The sequence below is a fragment of the Manacus candei genome, unplaced genomic scaffold (assembly GCF_025592945.1).
Source record: "Manacus candei isolate 608988 ecotype Guabito, Panama unplaced genomic scaffold, ASM2559294v1 h1tg000071l, whole genome shotgun sequence".
NCBI lineage: Eukaryota > Metazoa > Chordata > Aves > Passeriformes > Pipridae > Manacus > Manacus candei.
This window is the reverse complement of record NW_026138119.1, coordinates 5,265,135-5,282,292: the sequence shown is the minus strand read 5'-3', so window position 1 is coordinate 5,282,292 and position 17,158 is coordinate 5,265,135. Positions and strand designations below refer to the sequence as shown.

Here is a 17,158-nt window from a genome sequence, read left to right as displayed (position 1 = left end):
ATTTGTGCCTGTGGCTTTTTTTTCCTGTTACTTTTGGGTTCATCTTCTGATTATTTTCAAAATTCTCCTGTTCAGGAAAGCTTCTTGAAGTGCATTAGGGCTTACACACTTGTCCCAGACTGTTTAATTTAGCCCTAATACCTTGAGGAAGCTTCAGGATGGATTGTTGCTGTTCCGATTAAGGAATCAATCCCACCCCCTGATGGGAAGGTTGGATGGATGCCTTGCCCCCAGAGGGAAATCAACACTGCTCCACTGACCAGCAACTCCCAACCACCACTGTACACTCAGGGATCATGAATAAAGAAAAAAAAGCACTTAATTCTTACATTCTAATTGTAAAAGGGTTTCTGAATTTCCATTATTTAGACAATTTTTACTAGCTCAACTCTGCAAGTGTGGATTCCAGCTTCTGACTCCTCTGTCACTATTCCATTTTCTTTTTTGGTTCCCAGGGATTAACCCACAAGCAAAACCACAGAAGATGACTACACTGAGCCAACAACAGATTCAACATTCAATACAAATGCCTATAATTGTATGCATGGAACCCATAAATATCATGTAAAATGTCTTCTGACCTCTGTGTGAATGGAGTGCACTACTTTGTCATGCTGTTCCCAACCATCAAGCACTTCAACTCAGCTGCTAATAACCAAGTGAAATATTTATATTTGTATTGTTTAGCTCAGCAAAGGCTTTTGTGAGTGGAACAATTCAACACACTCCCTCAACCATTAAATGCTGGCATTATGATACACGAGCTTTGTGTTCAAGACTAAGTATTCTCAAAGAGTGACAACTATGCAGACCCAGTCTCCAAAGATGCCTAAATTAGGTGCATGTGTTTCACAATACCACATTTCTTGTAAAAATTTTCATCTTCCAACAATTACAGCTTTCCTATTTCAAGATAGCTTCATGTCAATCACACTGAACCTCTGGAAAAAGAGCTTTCAGCAATTTCATACATAACACAGGTATAAGGATGACACAGACAGGAATCAGAGCAAGAGCCACAATGCAGAAATGAAAAAGAAGCCCACATTTATCTGGAAGAGGAGGTGGGGAGATGCTCACAGTTCATATTGTGCTTTATCAGGCATGGATGCACCCTGCCACCCTTCCAGGGTAGTTTTCTGGGCTACTCCACTGCATCTCAGAAAGCCACGTGCACCCACACAGCCAGATAAACTTTATTTTATCTTTAAATAGAGCTGGAAAGTAGCTAGCCCCCCCTATTCCAAAAATAAGGCTGTAAATCCCCAGGGCACTGATTTAAATAGGAACCGAGTCACACATGTCATGTGAGATGCATTCTCACCACCTAAAGAGCCAGCTGGTTCACTTTTAGGTTTCAGGTAAAGCAAAGCATGCAACAATAACCTGGGAGTGCTGGATGCCTTGGCTGGCTGTCCCTTGGGAGGATGGAGCAGGTCAGTTGATGGCATCTTTGAGCAAAGCAGCAAAGAAACCCCCAGACACGACAGAAATGTTTGCTTAGGAGGGGTTTTTTTGCACACCAAAAACCAAAGCAAAGCTGTGCTACACAGTTTTTGAGCTTTTGCATGTTAAGTTATGAACACATGCCAACAGCATCCTCTGTGAAACCCAGATGTTTCACAGTTCCAAAGACTTGTAAGGAAATAAAGGCTCTTGACCAGCACATACAACCCTTTTCTCTCACCCTTTATTTTTAGGCTTTTCCAGTGACTACACACGAGCAAAAGGATCTCAGACTGTTATATTTGGGAGAGACAGACAAGACGGGTGAAAAAATATTTATGTAGGGTTCTATCACAGCTCTCCCAGTCCATCCACTGCCAGTTTTTCTTTTACTACAGTAAAACCTTAGTTACACACTAATTAATTAATGCTACTCCTGTAAGACCCACATTTGACAGATCAACATCCCTCAAGAGCACAAGAAATATTTCCCTTCCCCATTTACCTTTTGTTTGAGAAAACACACTTCCATTCACTCACTGCTTCATGCCAATCATTTTTTGTAAATACAAGATAAAAGTGTTAAAGTATTTATCTCTGTATAAGAGAGCATAATGCAGAGTGAAAAAAATATTATCTAAACACATTTTAGGCTTATTTGCTAAACAATTCCTCAAGGCTTTCTGCACAGAAGGAGTGGATGAAAAGCAGCAGTGCACACACTTCTGGATAAAGCTCTCATTTGGGGGATGTGGTCAAATATTCCTCCACAGTGAGTAAAGATGCAAAACGAAACCACAGAAATCAACGTGCACACATTGAAACCAGTACGTCAACTCTACTTAAATGTTACACGGAAAAAGCCACATAAAATAGCAATGCTACACAGCCACGCAGGTAAAAGAGGACTGCTGGGTCTATTCATTACTTTTCTGCTTTGCTTCTTATCTAATCTTCGTCCTTTCCTCCATGCTTCTTCCTTCCCCTTGTACACCCACTGTACTTTCTCCTGATCCCATCAAACTCTTGACTTGTCCTTCCTAATGCACTAATCCCATTGCATGGCCTGTCTGACAGCAAGTCACAATCCCACCCGTCCTACCCAGAGCCCAACCCTGCTCTCCCTACAAGCTCTTTATTCAGGCTGTTTCCTTGTTACTGACTGGTTCCTTGTTTTCTTTGTTTAAATTCATTTTCTCCTCCTGAGCTCATTTCTGCTGCTTCCTTTGCTCAGTTCACCCTGGTTCTCCCCCTGTCAGAACTGCCAGCTTCAAATACCTCTCCTCAAATGACCCTATCTCCATCATTCTTGGCACTTCAATCACAGGAGCAGTTCCTAGACAAGCAGATCCAACTGCCTGTAACCAGATCTTAGCATGATCTTCTGCTCTTTCTTCCCCACCTTCAGTCTCCTGAATCAGGCAGCTTCCCCTCTGACCACAGCACCTCACTCACCCTCAGGTGAGTGTAACAAGAGAAGAACCAGCCTGCAAGAACAGAAGAACCAGTTTGCTACCATTAAGAAAGTACACAGGTGGTCAGGAGGACCTTTAGCACTGGTGCAGCCATGCTCTCCATCCCCTCTCCCTCCCAGCTGGCAGTCTGCTTTCTTCCACTATTCTTCCCTAACACAGATCCCACTCTTCCAGGGCTGTCCTCCAGCCAGCTTCTTCCTCTGCCAACAAAGGAGCCTGAGAGCAGGAGAGGCTGCCCAGCTCCACCCTGGCCTTGGGCAGCCATGGCATGGGATGTCTGGCTGCTCTCCTGCAAGGACCAGACTGAGCCATCTGCAATTATTCCCTGGGTGACCTCATCACCTTGTCCCACAAAAACCCCTCCGAGGCCAAAACGTAGCCAGCGCCCACGAAGACTTTGTCAATAATATCTCCTCTGAGCACATGCAAAGTGGTGTTTTTCCAAAGACTTACAGTTGGGAATATTTTCTCAAGAACAGCACCCTGTTCAACAGCTTTTGTCTGCCAAATTTTAAACCCTTGCTCCAGTGAATGGGAGCACAGCAGCTTTCCAAAACCCAAGAGGCATCGTGTTTAGCATGTGCAATATGCTGGCCCTGGTAACAACTGAATAATCCTGACTAATCTGAAACACAAAAAGCAAGAGGTGGGTGCAGAAAGGAGAAAACTGCAGCCTGGAAACACTAATGTGGAAAAAAAAATGTAAGCAGCAGAAAATAGATAACTAGAACAGAAAGTGTTAAACACCTTCCCAACAAGAAGAGCTCCCAGCTCAGAGGCCGAGACAGAGAAAACCGTCCAAGGCACCCAATAAGCAATTTCTTGGTGTTAATTGGAGCAAAATCTCCAGGAGTGCATTTAGGAAAAACTGTATTCTCAGGATCTCTGCAAGATGATCCTTCTCCTGTCACATAGGTAGTACTCCTTTATCTGCACATCCACAGGCTCAGTGCAATGAAAGTAAAATGTTTGAACTATAAAATGAATAATTTATGAGAGAAATTGTACCTGCTGTTCCCAGAGGAGTAAGTCTAAACACTACAAACTACCCTTCCCCTTCAGACACGTGAATGGTGCCAGCAGCACTCGTGCCTGCCCCACTGCAAGGGCAGAACTGAAGGAATTGCTTTATAAAAACTCCTTAGGTACCAAATAGAAGCACTTGAAAAACACCCAATAGGAGATGGCCAAGTGACACATATTTAATGGAAGAAATCTATTTTATTTCAGCTACAGCAAGAATAATCCACTATGGGATTTCCTCAGGATTAAGGACTATCTGGGTGAATTGGTAGTTCATTGGGGACCATCCTTGTAAACCAGGCATTAGTTCCCAAGTGACTCCATTTTAAGTTTTATTGCTTTACTGGGTTTCAGAGGGCAGCTAGGGGATTGTTGTTGTTCTTCTGGGTGTTTTCCCAATTAGGTTGACTCTTCCTCCAATAAATTAAGGACAACATTGCAACAGAACTGCCTCTTTACGTGCTTTACAACATGATCTGCTTCAGTGATCAGCAATGAACACCAGGCAAGCAGCATTTCATTCTTGCACTTCAACTCTGCTGTAAGTAATCTAGAAACCCCCATCTCCAGTATTTTCAAATTTTAGATGGAAAAAGAAACATTTCATTTAATTATGCCAACAAACTATTCTTAATAAATTGAACCAAAAGGAATTATTGATCACATTAATAAATTTGTCGCCGGACAACACGGAGACAAGACAATCATGGTAAATTCCAAAAGGATCCAAACTATTCCACCACACCTGCTTTAGAAAAAGTAAAAAACATCATATCCTGTACATACACACAGCATATATAGTACTTTTCCACTGTTTTGTATTTTAGAGCCAAGGCCATTGATTGAGCAGAATAACAAAGACGGCGACATGCTAAGAGAGAACAGTGTTTTAACACTCACCAGCTCACTGGTTAAAGTAAAAAAATTAATAGAAAAGCAGTGTTTGTAGGGGTGGAAGGAGGAAGAAAAGTTTCATTTGAAGTGTATGATTATATTGAAGGGGGAAGTTATTTTAAAATATTTACAAAAACACTAAGGAAACTCAACAAAGCATTGGATTTTGACAGCTGGATTGGATTCAATGTATAACCAATCTCAGCAACATTATTTCAAACAGGATGAAAGTGAATTTCCAAAAATTCATTAGCAGGTTACCTGCCCAGCAATCAAAGGCAATAATGAGAAGCAGGTTATTAAGTTACAGTGCAGCAGTGGCTCCTACTCTTCATGTGGAATTCGGCTTTTGAAATTCTGCTTTAAAAGAATGTTTTACAGCTTTTGAAATTCTGCTGTAAAAGAATGTTTCACAACATGAGTAACACTAATGAGCTGCAAGGAGTCCAGAAAAACATCGTCTCATGTTTGACTGCCTCCCCATATGGTTCGAGGAAGCGGGGGATCTCGAGCAGCCACAATACGACTGGGAAGAGCCTGTGGCTGAAAGGGAAAACATGTATTCTGCAGCCTTGACTCACGCTGAAAGACCTAAATCCCCCATTTTCTTAATGAATAGGTAGGAAATACAAGAACAGGTTGGAGACAATATTGTAGAAAACCTCTTTCTTAAAGCAAAGCAGAATTGTAAACGAGATTACTCACACCGTTCAAACATTTAAGACCCAGCAACTCCTTTAGGTACCAGAAGAGAGTCCTTCTACTCCTGGTGCCTGCAGGTGCTAAGGGACCTCACACATAACCCCATTCTCCAACCAACCAGCTCCTGCGAGTAGCAGAGGAGCCCCCACACCACACATCATCCTAAAGTTTAAAGATGATCTCTTTTTAAGCTCACAAAAAGGAATATGGCAGCAGTAACTTTACTGTGCACAGAAAAAGAAGAGCAGCAGCCTGAAATCTCACCCCGTGCTGGGCAAACACAGGAAGGTGTGAGCTGCACAATGCAGATACCGTGTCATGATTCAGCTTCTGTAAATTATTCCTCACTCACTAATCTGCATATACTTACTCACCACTTAAAACAGTGAGTGAGCCACTGTGAAATAAGGAGATATTAATGTCAGACAGTTTTGTTACCTCAAAACTGTCCAAATAACTATACAGAACACCAAAACAATACTATATAAGTAATAAAAAGTGTATTTTGCTTTGAAGTGCCCATCTCCAGCACTCTGTGTACAACTGTTACTGAGAGCTTTAGGATAACCAAGCCAAAATTATAAATATAATGCATTTATTACTGACTTTAGCCTGTTTTCCTCCAGTCTCTCACTGTATTTGCTTTCAGGTTGCCTTACTCTGTGAGCATTTTTTTTTTTTTTGGTGAGTGAAATTTCAGACGCTTTGAAATACACAAAAGTTTTAACTAAACAGAAACCAAGATTCTGTGAAACACAAAGAAAAAAAAGGTCAGGGATACACAGCTCCGCCTCTAGGAGTTGTCTGAACGACATCAAATAAGTTGCAACAATTCACAGCCAATTTACAACAAAATACACGTTTCAGAAAAGCATTTGCCATCACCACAGGAGAAAAGATTGTCTAAGCTGCCAACAATTCCTCCACCCACCTGTGAGGGCTCGGCCTACAATGGAAACTCTCAGCTCATCAGAGTTAACCTGTGACTTATCAGGCAAGACTAAAGACTCGTGTCCTTCTCCCATCAGACACCATCTCCTTTTCCTTAGTTGGAGACTAACAGTTAACACCCAAAAACCGAAGAATTGGGGGGGGGCGAGGGCTGTGGGAGGTGTGAGAATGGGATGGGTGGGATGACACACACCCCATTTCTATTGTATGCAATCAACTAGTGGTGCACACAATGAAACTAGATGTTGGCTCGAGAATCAATACATCAAACCTTAGATCCAGCTCCGCAGATCCTCTTAGAAAGGACAAGCTGAGGGAAAACAAGGCCTTCGTTTAAGATGACATTTGACTGCTGTGCCCAGACAGCACTACTACCTAATGTCACCCAGGTCAAAGCCACCCAGGTGCTCCAGACTGTTTCCAAATGTGAGTCACCACTATATGCAACAGCCATACATTGCAAATCCTATTGAAGAACAATGCTGCATTCAAGCAAATTGCAGAAATGCAAGATTACAGCTGTTTAAACACCAATTCTGCTGATGAAATAGGGACGAGAGTCCTGAGAGAGGAAACAATTGAGCAGTTACACAGAGCAAGTGGGGCCTTCAGGTTCTCAGAGTTGCACCTACGTGGAATGAACTTTAAAAGGCAAAACCAACCATATCCACAATCCATGTTTTTGCATACTAAAGCATACTGGAACTCTACAAGCAAAAGGTGTGGTTCCCCAAGGTATCAGTTCCGTGAGGAGTTGGCTCACAGAGCCCCTTTGCATGAGGGCAGCAAATTAAATCCTTTGCAAATACTGAATATCCACCTTCTCACAGGCTGAAAGGACAGTGGCAGCTGTTAGCAGCCACCCAGCTTTCACAAAGGTCAAAGAAAATTTTGATTAAATCACCTTCCTCCCCAAGCTTTTTTTAAACTTTACACTGAATGTGGAAAAAAAAAACCAACCCAACAACAAACCCACAGCATGTGCACCTCTGAAACATTCATACTGAAACATTCATAACAAAATGGTAAAACTTTCCACATTTAACCCCTTGACCACTTGCACTTGCCATGCTATGACAGTGTTCAGAAAAGGCAGAGTTTTTCCCGGACCATTTAACCACAGATTTACACATAGCTCCCCCAAACTACATCCTGTACCAAAACTCATCATCAACGAGGTTCATCCCATTCAATATTCCAACCATGAAGCCACAGCCTTTTCCACTCAGAAGACAAGCACCCAAGTGCCAAGGTTAGTTTCAGCTCAGTTTGCAATGTAATTCCACTTGTTTCAAGGGCTTCAAACCACACGAAATGGCAGGGTGGGAAGTGTGGCACACACTAAGATTTTACTGGCTAAAGCACCCTTCATAATGGCTGTGTATACCATGCTCCATGTTCTTTCCCACTAGCCAAGAGAGAAAAAAGGGTGAAGGAGATGTAAATGTGCTTTTACAGCCAACTGACCATAAAGTGTAGTTACTAAAGGTACAAGTCAGGTCTGCATACTGGTACATATAATCTTTACTTACCATTTACATTAAAAATCATTATTATTCAAATTAGCAATTAGAAAACATTGCCAATTTCAAGAATCAGACATGAAATAAGTATCTACTATACCCTCCTATTTGTTAGCCCTTAATGCAGTCCTCTTCAACCAGGGTGAAAAATAAAACAGTTCAGAGCTATTCTGTCCTTCACCCATCGTTTCCTCCTCAGGTCCTGAATGTCTGAAGGAACAGGTAGAAAGAATTCTGCAGGGCTTGGGTGGATGGACAAACTGCACAGAGCAGCCCTGCACACAGGGAACTCACACAGGGTTACAGGAGACCTTCAGGTTCTGTTCTGTAACACTGGATTGCAGGGAGGCCCGGAATGATCTCGTTATCCCAAGCATTCCACCTCATACAGGATATAAATGCTGCATTATTATCTCTAATAATTCTGGTTATGGATCATTTACACTCACAGGGACAATCTTGAGATGTAACTCAAAGTCCAGAATGGAGTGAAATATCAAGAAGAACTTTGCAATAGGATTTGCAACCCAGAGGCAGAGAGATACATTGACATCACAGGCTAAAAGCCTGTTTTGGGAATAACTTCCACACTGCCAAAGGGATTTTACTGCTTCTGAAGTATGAGGCTTTCTGCAACCAGCTTTTTTCCCCCTGCAGGAACGAACAGAAATTCTACATAACTCCATGCACATTAGCATTCTACATGCTCTAAAAAGCAAGCTCGATTTTACTTCTCCTTTGCTACATTTAAAGAGGTGAATCACGAACACACAAGCAGCCTGGTAGATCAGAGATAGAGGGTGCAAGTCAAGCCTGAGCAAACATCGCTGATCTTTCTAGCAAATTTCTAAACGACAGTTAAAAACACTTGTTATTGCCTCAACTTCCAGTCCTTCAATCCATATACCAGTCATATGTAGAACAGGAATTTGCTGCTTACAACACCTGCTCCTAAAAACCCATTCCGTGGCTACTTAAAACAAAGACTAAGTTCTGAAGTAAATGGAAATTTAATTTTGTTTAAAAACAACATGCCACGATCAACAGAAGAAGGTGGCATATATTAAATACAGGTTGTTTGTGTGGTTTCCTTTGCCCGTGAAATGGAGAATGCAGAGTGAGAAATCACTGTTTTGGCCTAAATACCCAGAGCGCTGGAAACCGTCAGTGTTTTCAAAGCTCTGCCCAATTTAAAAGGGACCAACTCCTGCCAAATTTGTATCTAGATTAATTTAATCCGTTGTTCCAACCCCTTTCCTCAGTAACCTGCTACACTTTTTAAAGTGCTACACTGAAGACACGAGGCACGATACTTTGATGCTGAATAAGCCAATTTCACAAACAAAATTTCAAGAGGAAAAAATGTTACAAAAACAGTTTGTAACTGCTGCAGAAGGCAAATACATGACTGTGTGCACACACCTGCAAATATTGCATAAACAAAAACTATTTATAAACACTACTCTCTACTACTGTTCTTGTGCACAAACAAATCAGTATCACTTGGAGACTTTGAAGAATGGGAAAAAAATTAAGTTCCTTTTGAGAATTCAGAATTCATTTTCCGATGTCAAAATTGTTATTTTGCCTCTTACTCTAATCACACTCAAACTAGTTCATCCCCTCCCAAAGCATCCAAGACGTAGAAAAAGGAGGCAACTGCAGATTTCCCCAGAAACACTTCCACGCAGCAGAGCTGTTTATACAGTGATGAATCAATATAGCATCACTACACACTCTTTCAGCAGTATGTATCACCTTTCTTTCTACGGCATATAAAAACATACCACAACAACCTCTCCCAGTCAGCATTTGCTCCCTAATTTACCGTCTAGTTCTAACCAGATTTGGCTACAACACGACTCCAATGTCACAGCAAAACGGGATGCTGAACTGCCTTCCAGAAAGGACAGCAATTAGCACGTCTAAAATAACCATTTCTACACAGAGCCAGTTTAAAAGCTCAGATATGGTTTCATCTCAGCTCGCACTGGTTACCAGCTACAAGCAGATGACTACAGGAGCGAATCCTGCAGTGCTCTGCAATCCAGATGACCCTCTGCCACTCATTCTTGACTTCTCCATTCAAAACACCGTTTCCGTTTTCCTCTTCCCCCTCCTCCCGAGCACAGATTTGTCCCGAGATGTTTCGCGTCCCAGCATTAAGGGGACAGCCCGGTGCCCAGGCTCCCGTGCCCGGGTACCAGCCCTCCCAGAGCCAGCAGGTTTATCCATGCTCCACCATCAAACATGGCTGCACCATGTCCTCTTTGTGACTGAATATGTGTAACAGCTCTTCTGCCTTCCCACACTTCTTTCATCTGCCCTCCCTTCTTTCCTCCCATTAGCGAGGGACCATTTCGAATCGCTATTACCCACTTCTCGTTCCTTTTAACAGTTTGATATTTTCCATTAACGCTCCGCCGGCAAACCAAATGCATTTCCACTTTCCAGGTTCTCTCCAAAAACATCAAGGAGCTTTATACACCGAAACCCTCCGCACCTTTAGAACCTGCTTATTCACACACAACACAAAAAAAGTCTTCTCGTAAAAAACCTCCGTCCGCGGCAGAGAAGCCCCCTAAGAGCGGGGGCAGGGAATTTTATCATCTGGCTTGTCTTCCCTGCAGCTCCCTCTCCTGAAACCGGACCCCCTGTTACAGATCCACCTCGGAGCCTCCCGCAGCAGCCACACACAAAACCCACCCCGGGGCGAGCCTCCCTCCGCTCCGCACCCGCCGCCGCTTTTTTTTTTTTTGTGTGTGCTGTGGAGCTTTTTTTCTTTTAAATTATTATTATTATTATTATTTAATTTCTCCAGCAAAAATAAATAAATAAATAAATAGGAGTCCCGAATCCCCCCCGCTGGGATTTTTTCCCTGCGGTGGTCGCGCGTTAAAACTTGGCGGAGCGGGGCGGGCCGGGGGGGAGCGCCGGGCGGGCGCAGCGCTGGGCACGGACCCGACCCCCCGTCCCCCCGCACCGGCCCCGCACGGACCGTTATGAGCCGGGGGCGGCAGCGCAGCCGCGCTCCCCCCGCACTCACCCACTCACTCACCCACAGCTCCGTGCCCCAGCTCATGGCTCCGCCGGGGGAGGGGTCTCGCCGTGCCCTGGCTGCGCTTCCTCGCCGTTCGGAGGGGCCGTGCGGGGCGGGACGGGCGCTGCTCTCACCGCCGCTCCCGCCTCATCGCGCCGCAAAATGGCCCGAGCGGCGCCGCGCGGGGCGGGCGGGGGGGGGCGAGTGACAGCTGGGGCGCTGCGCAGGCGCGGCCCCGCCTCGGGCGGCGGAATCCACTCGGTGGGTCCCGAGCGCGCCGAGCTGGGGGGACCCGCAAGGAGCGGCCAGCCCGGCCCTCGGCCCCTCACAGCACCGCCTCAAGAGTCGCGCCCTGCGCCCCAGAGCGCCGTCCAAATGCTCCCGGAGCTCTGTCCGCCTTGGCGCTGTGAGCCTGTTCCAGCTCCCGACCACCCTCTGGGGGAAGAACCGCTTTCTTATATCCAGCCTAAACCTCCCCTGACACTTGAGGCCGTTCCCTCGGGTCCTGTCACTGGTCGCCACAGAGCAGAGATCAGCGCCTGCCCTTTCTCTTCCCCTCACCAGGAAGCTGTAACTGCAGTGAGGTGTCCCCTCAGTCTCCTCTTCGGTCACCAAAGAGCTGGCACCCCCTGCCCACAGGGCAGCCCTGCTCGCACAGTCATCGAATCATAGACTCAGCAAGATGGAAAGAGACCTTTAAGGTCATCGAGTCCAACTGTCCGCCCAGCATTACCAACTGCAACCCCTAAATCACATCACCCAGCACCACACCCAACACCTCCAGGTATGGTGACTCCACCACCTTCCTGGGCGACCCATTCTAATGCTTGACCACCTGAACAGTGAAAAAACTCTTTTCTAATATCTGATCTCAATTGCCCCTGTCTCAGCTTAAGGCCATTTCCTCTAGTCACAGTAATCATAGCACATCCTGAGTTGGAAGGGTTATCGAGTCCAACTCATGGCCCTGCACAGGATACCCTAAGAATCCCACCATGTGCCTGAGAGCGTTGTCCAAACGCTTCTTGAACTCAGACAGGGTTTGGGAGGTGACCACTGCCCTGGGGAGCCTGTTCCAGGGCTTCTTGACCACCTCTAATTTGAATCTCCCCTGTCTCAGCTAAAGGCCATTTCCTCTGGTCCTCTCACTGCAGGTAGAAGACACTGGCCCCCACCTCACTACAACCTCCTCTCAGATAGTTGTAGAGAGCAATGAGGTACCCCTGGAGTGCAGCCCCTTCTCCTCTTCTTGAGACTAAAGAAATCCAGCTCTCTAGACCTTTCATGAGCCTTATTGCTCTTTGCTGGACATACTCCAGCACCTCAATGTCCTTTTCATAGTGAGGAACCCAAAACTGAACTCACTACTGAAGGTACTCACCAAACTACAGAGGTGGTGATTCCAACCCCACCCACCCTCAGGTGCCACTTCCCCACCTCTTACCGCCCTCCTCCCAAGCCAGGTGGGGCTGGTTTTGAATCAAATGTTCCTGTTTTGATCATTTGTAAAGGAGGCAAGTGCCCTAGAGAAGAAGGGAATCCACACCCTTAAAACTTAGAACCTTTTCAGCTGTGTCAGGCAAGGTTCAGGTTGGGCATTAGGAGGAATTTCCTCATAGAAAAAGTGATTAAACATCAGAACAGGCTATCCAGGGAGGTGGTGGTGTCACCATCCCTGGAGGTGTTCAAGGAACTGCTGGATGTGACACTCAGTGCCCTGGTCTAGTTGACATGGTGGTGATTGGTCAAAGGTTGGACTCGATCATCTCAGAGGCCTTTCCCAATCTAATTGATTCTGTGAACTGACTGCAAGAGCTGACTTCTAACTCAGCTAAGCAGTATATACACCCCCCACCCCCAAAATAACCCAAATCCGGGAATATTAAATCCACCATCTGTCACCAACACACTCAACGAGCAAGTAAGGAAAATAACCAAATTATCTGCCTTTGCATAAATGTGGGTTATTGTAGCAATTACACAGGCCTTGTAGAAAATGGCTCATTTCCTTGCCAGAGAAATATTTATTTTGTGCTCCTCTTCCTCTGTGTCATTTATTTGAGCTGTGTCACTTAATCTCATTTTGCGTTTCTGCTTTTGCGCTACAACAAATGTAAAAAAGAGCTTGAGACTGATATATTTATTGCTGCATCAACTCATGAGAGACTTACATGGGGAGAAAAAAAGGGGAGGATATTTATTCACCTGAGAAAAAAAAGCTTCTGCTCATAAAGGGTGGGGATGCTTTTGATGTGAGAAGATAAAAATTGACCAGCTGCTACAACAAGCATTATCTCCTCTGGATTAATGCACTCCTTCCACTGATGCTTGGCTATTACCCTACATGAAAAAGAAAAACATATTAAGCAATTCCAACATTTAGAACAACAATGAAGACAAATGTTATGTTAATAACAGAATTGCATTTATTTTTATCCGAGTTCCATTGATTTGAACATGGGAGTAGAATGCTGCTCCTCACACAGCTGTTTTTGAAGAGAGACAGAACTGGCAACGCTTTTGTTCATCATTAGAAATTATTACTTTGAAGGACTGACTTCACAACAGCTAAAAGACATGCTGTTCAACTCATTTTAGAGTACTTCTTCTTTCTACTGCCAACATATTTGAATATCCAAGCCTGCCCTGCTGCCTGAAGCACAACCACAGTCTTCCAGGGGCCTGTACTTCCACAGACTCAGCCCCACCATCCTTAGCCCTACACTCATCCAGGACACATTGCAAAACCAGACAGCACAGTTGCATCGAGACTTTTTGAGAGCTTAACCCATAAATAGTTGTAGGAAAAGAATGCACAGAAACAGAAAGCAGCGCTGGTATCATCTGAGGTAAGGTTGCTGTGGAATTTCCTTTTGCACAAAGAGCTGGGAGGGGAACAAGGCAAACCTGTTACACCAGCACGGGCAGGGAAACCTGTCCACACCAAGAGATAGAAATGCTCCACCAGTTCCAGAAAGATAAAGGCCAGAAATACAAGTTTTGTATTATGATGGCACATTTGAATAAGCCATGCAAAAAACTATGACAAGATAGCAAAATTTGTGTGGACAGAGGCTCAAGACAAAAACTAAATAAAAATCTAGATGCTTCTAGAACAGGACTTTCTTTGACTGTCTTTATTGTTTAGCCTGAAACTCTCCAAGGCAGGGACTGCCACTTACATTATTACTTTCAGTTGTACAGTGCCCAAAACAACAGGGCCTGCAGCTTGGCTAGTCCCTAATTACTAATGTAATTAGAAATGACAGGAGCTTTAAGAGCCCTTTATGCTGAAGTAGATGCTGGAAAACTCAGTAGTTCTCAGTCTCAAAAAATAACTCAAAATGACATTTATAAGTTGCATTACCTAGCCCTTATTTATTCAGTTTGCATAATCCATATCTGAGCAACACAGAAGCTGGTAGGAGTTTTCCCTCAGCCACACTGAGAACGACCATGCAGATCTGTTTTCCAGATATGGGCCTATTCCTGTAAATTCTCTGTGTTTACCCCTCCTGTTGTTATGATTCAGAACACTCCCAAATTCAGCTCATAATTCCAAGCAGAGGTAATTCCCCTTTTAGAAAGCCAAGATTTTGTTTAGAAAACCTCAATCCCACTTGAAAATTGCCAGATTAGCTGCTAAATGATTGAGAAACTACATAAAGGAGATAAAATAAATCCCTAAACTACAGTTCAATCTAAGCCCTTTTCTCTGTGTTTGTTTACTTATGCAAAGAAAGAAAAATCACAACTTTCAGAGCAAGTACAAGCACTTCCAGCAGCTTCCAGGGTAGAGCAGGAAGAAGACCTACCTTTCCTCCCAGTTATCACCCATACAGCTGCTTCCCTTTGATTTTATAACTCTACCCATATCATCCATGTCCAAGATAAGGAACATGGATGCTGCTCGTAACCTCTCATACACTGGGACTGAAACAGCACCAGGAAAGGAAGAGGACACACCTTTCCTTGAGGCCATCACCATCACAGCTGTTTCCTTTCTGCTCTTACAACACTGCACAGGTCATTCAGACACACAGCTTGGGACCTGGGTGCTCTTTAATGACCCATCAGTCCCCAGAGGGGACTGATTAAGACCCGATAAACCGTAATAAAGCGTAATGGCCCTGGCCAGCCCCGCCTGGGGCCTCTGCCATGCACCCAGGAGCTCCATTTAAGCTCTGGTCTGAAAGCCCAGCTGTTTTGCCCCATTTTGCAGGGGGTCCTGACTCCATCTCAGCCTATGCCTGGTTATAAACCCTGTTGATGTGGAGCCTGGCTCACATTTGGCCTTTTTGCAGACCTGCCTCATCCCTGTGGATGCACATTGTTAGGCTGTGACTGACCTTAATTGCCATCACCCAAACTGCAGATTGACTTCTCAGCTCAGCCTTGCCCCTGTCTCATGGCTGTGAACTCACCAGATGACCTGGATTTTGGCTCTTTCCAGCTCCAGCCCCGGGTCTGCTCTTCCCTCCTTGCCCAGGGACTGAGTGGCTCCTGCCCTGTGTCTGTTTTATCTTGCTCATCTCCCCACTCCATACTTGTACCAATCTCAACAGTTGGCCATGATACACGAAAAAAAAATTAACAAAATCTGTGAAGGGTTCTAATTTCTAATTAGATTTTTTTCTTTGTTTGCTTAAAATGATAAAGAAAAAGATAGCCAGGCTAAGAATAACTCTATGTGCTGGAACAGTACTTTTAGAGCATAGAGAATCTTGTCTGGAAGCCACAATGAAAACATATCAATATAGTGATGAGAGTTTCTATTACGTGATGGACAGCAGCTGGTTTGCATATTGATAGAGATGTAAATTTAGGTATAGGCATCTTTTAACACGAAAATTCTTAGAGAATTGAATACATAAAGAAAGTAAGCATGTTATAAATTCTATTTTCGGGATCATTTAGTGTAGGTAAGTAACTTAGTTACTACAATATCCTAATAGTTGCAGAAACATTGAAAAAAATAAAGATCTTCAGACAGTTTCCTGTCTGTGGCATAAAAATCCCTGATCTCTCTAAGGAATAATCCTCAGAGTAAGAAAGGCTCTTCAGATGAATCAATACCCAGAACTACAGGGAAATGCCACGTGCTCTTTGACCACTGAAGCCGTCAAAGTGTGCCTGATACTTGGGAGTGGAACACCCTGTGCCACAGCTGTGGTTGCAAAGCAGCTCTTTCTTAGGAGTCAAAACTCTCCGGGTTTCCCACGTGGTCCGTGCGCAGGAATTGTAATCATTACAGCATAAAAAAAACCCCCCTCAGAACTAATTCCAAGAAAATATCTGGATCAGAGTTTTTTAGAATAAATTATCTGATGTTTGTAGTTCCATACGTTTCTTACAGTCTGCCTGGTGCAGCTCCGTGCAGCGGAAGGGCTGATGCTGCCAGGACATCTAGTGGCACCCACATGTACTGCCCAGAGAAGGAATATTACTAGAAAAACAGATTCTTTTCCTGCTTCCAGATATTTTCTGGTACCAGTCCAGGTTTCGTTGGCCGATGGCAAAATTTCTGTGTTTATTTTATTATCTAAGAATATAAAAGGGGGAAGTGAAATTGCAAGAAGAAATGTACGGTAACATCTGAATCACCTCTCTAAATAAAGATGGGACTTCTACATAATCTTGATAAAATAAAGGTCAAGGCTATTTATTTTTCTCTGCCTTTTCACCCTTATTTGCATTTTGCTATTCACCTGGTCCAGTCCAATTGTTTTTCTATGTCTAGGCAACAGAACTTGCACTGTTGTTACTTCATACACTGAAAGGGAAAATCAGAATGTCTGAATTCCAGGAGCTGACAGCACAGGGCTCCCCACTGAAGAACTACATTTGTTTACATTCATTGCTTCCCATTGCATAGTCCTTCATTTTTTTTTTTAGCAATGTGTTAACCAAAAAGACATTTTAATTTCTGCTATTCTTGTTCACTCAGCTTTTTGTGTTACTCTTGGTTTGAGCAAGAAAAGTCACGGAAAGCAGGTCCAACCTGCTTGTTGTTTCATTTTTAAGTGGGACTACAGCTGCTAGTTTGAATGTTTGAATAGCTGCAAAACTATTCCTGTAAGGAAGCAGAAATCCTTTTCTTTGTT

At 44.0% G+C, this 17,158-nt stretch overlaps 1 protein-coding gene across 1 annotated transcript in view; it reads right to left on the bottom strand.

Annotated features, from left to right (window-relative positions):
* The window catches only part of FNBP1 (formin binding protein 1), a 97,660-nt gene extending 86,400 nt beyond the window's left edge, over window positions 1–11,260 (bottom strand). Inside the window, exon 1 of the mRNA XM_051807711.1 lies at window positions 11,073–11,260. Within this exon, the coding sequence (XP_051663671.1) occupies window positions 11,073–11,096 (24 nt within the window). The 5' untranslated portion in view covers window positions 11,097–11,260. The remainder of the gene's footprint in view (window positions 1–11,072) is intronic.
* Window positions 11,261–17,158: the final 5,898 nt, after the last annotated feature.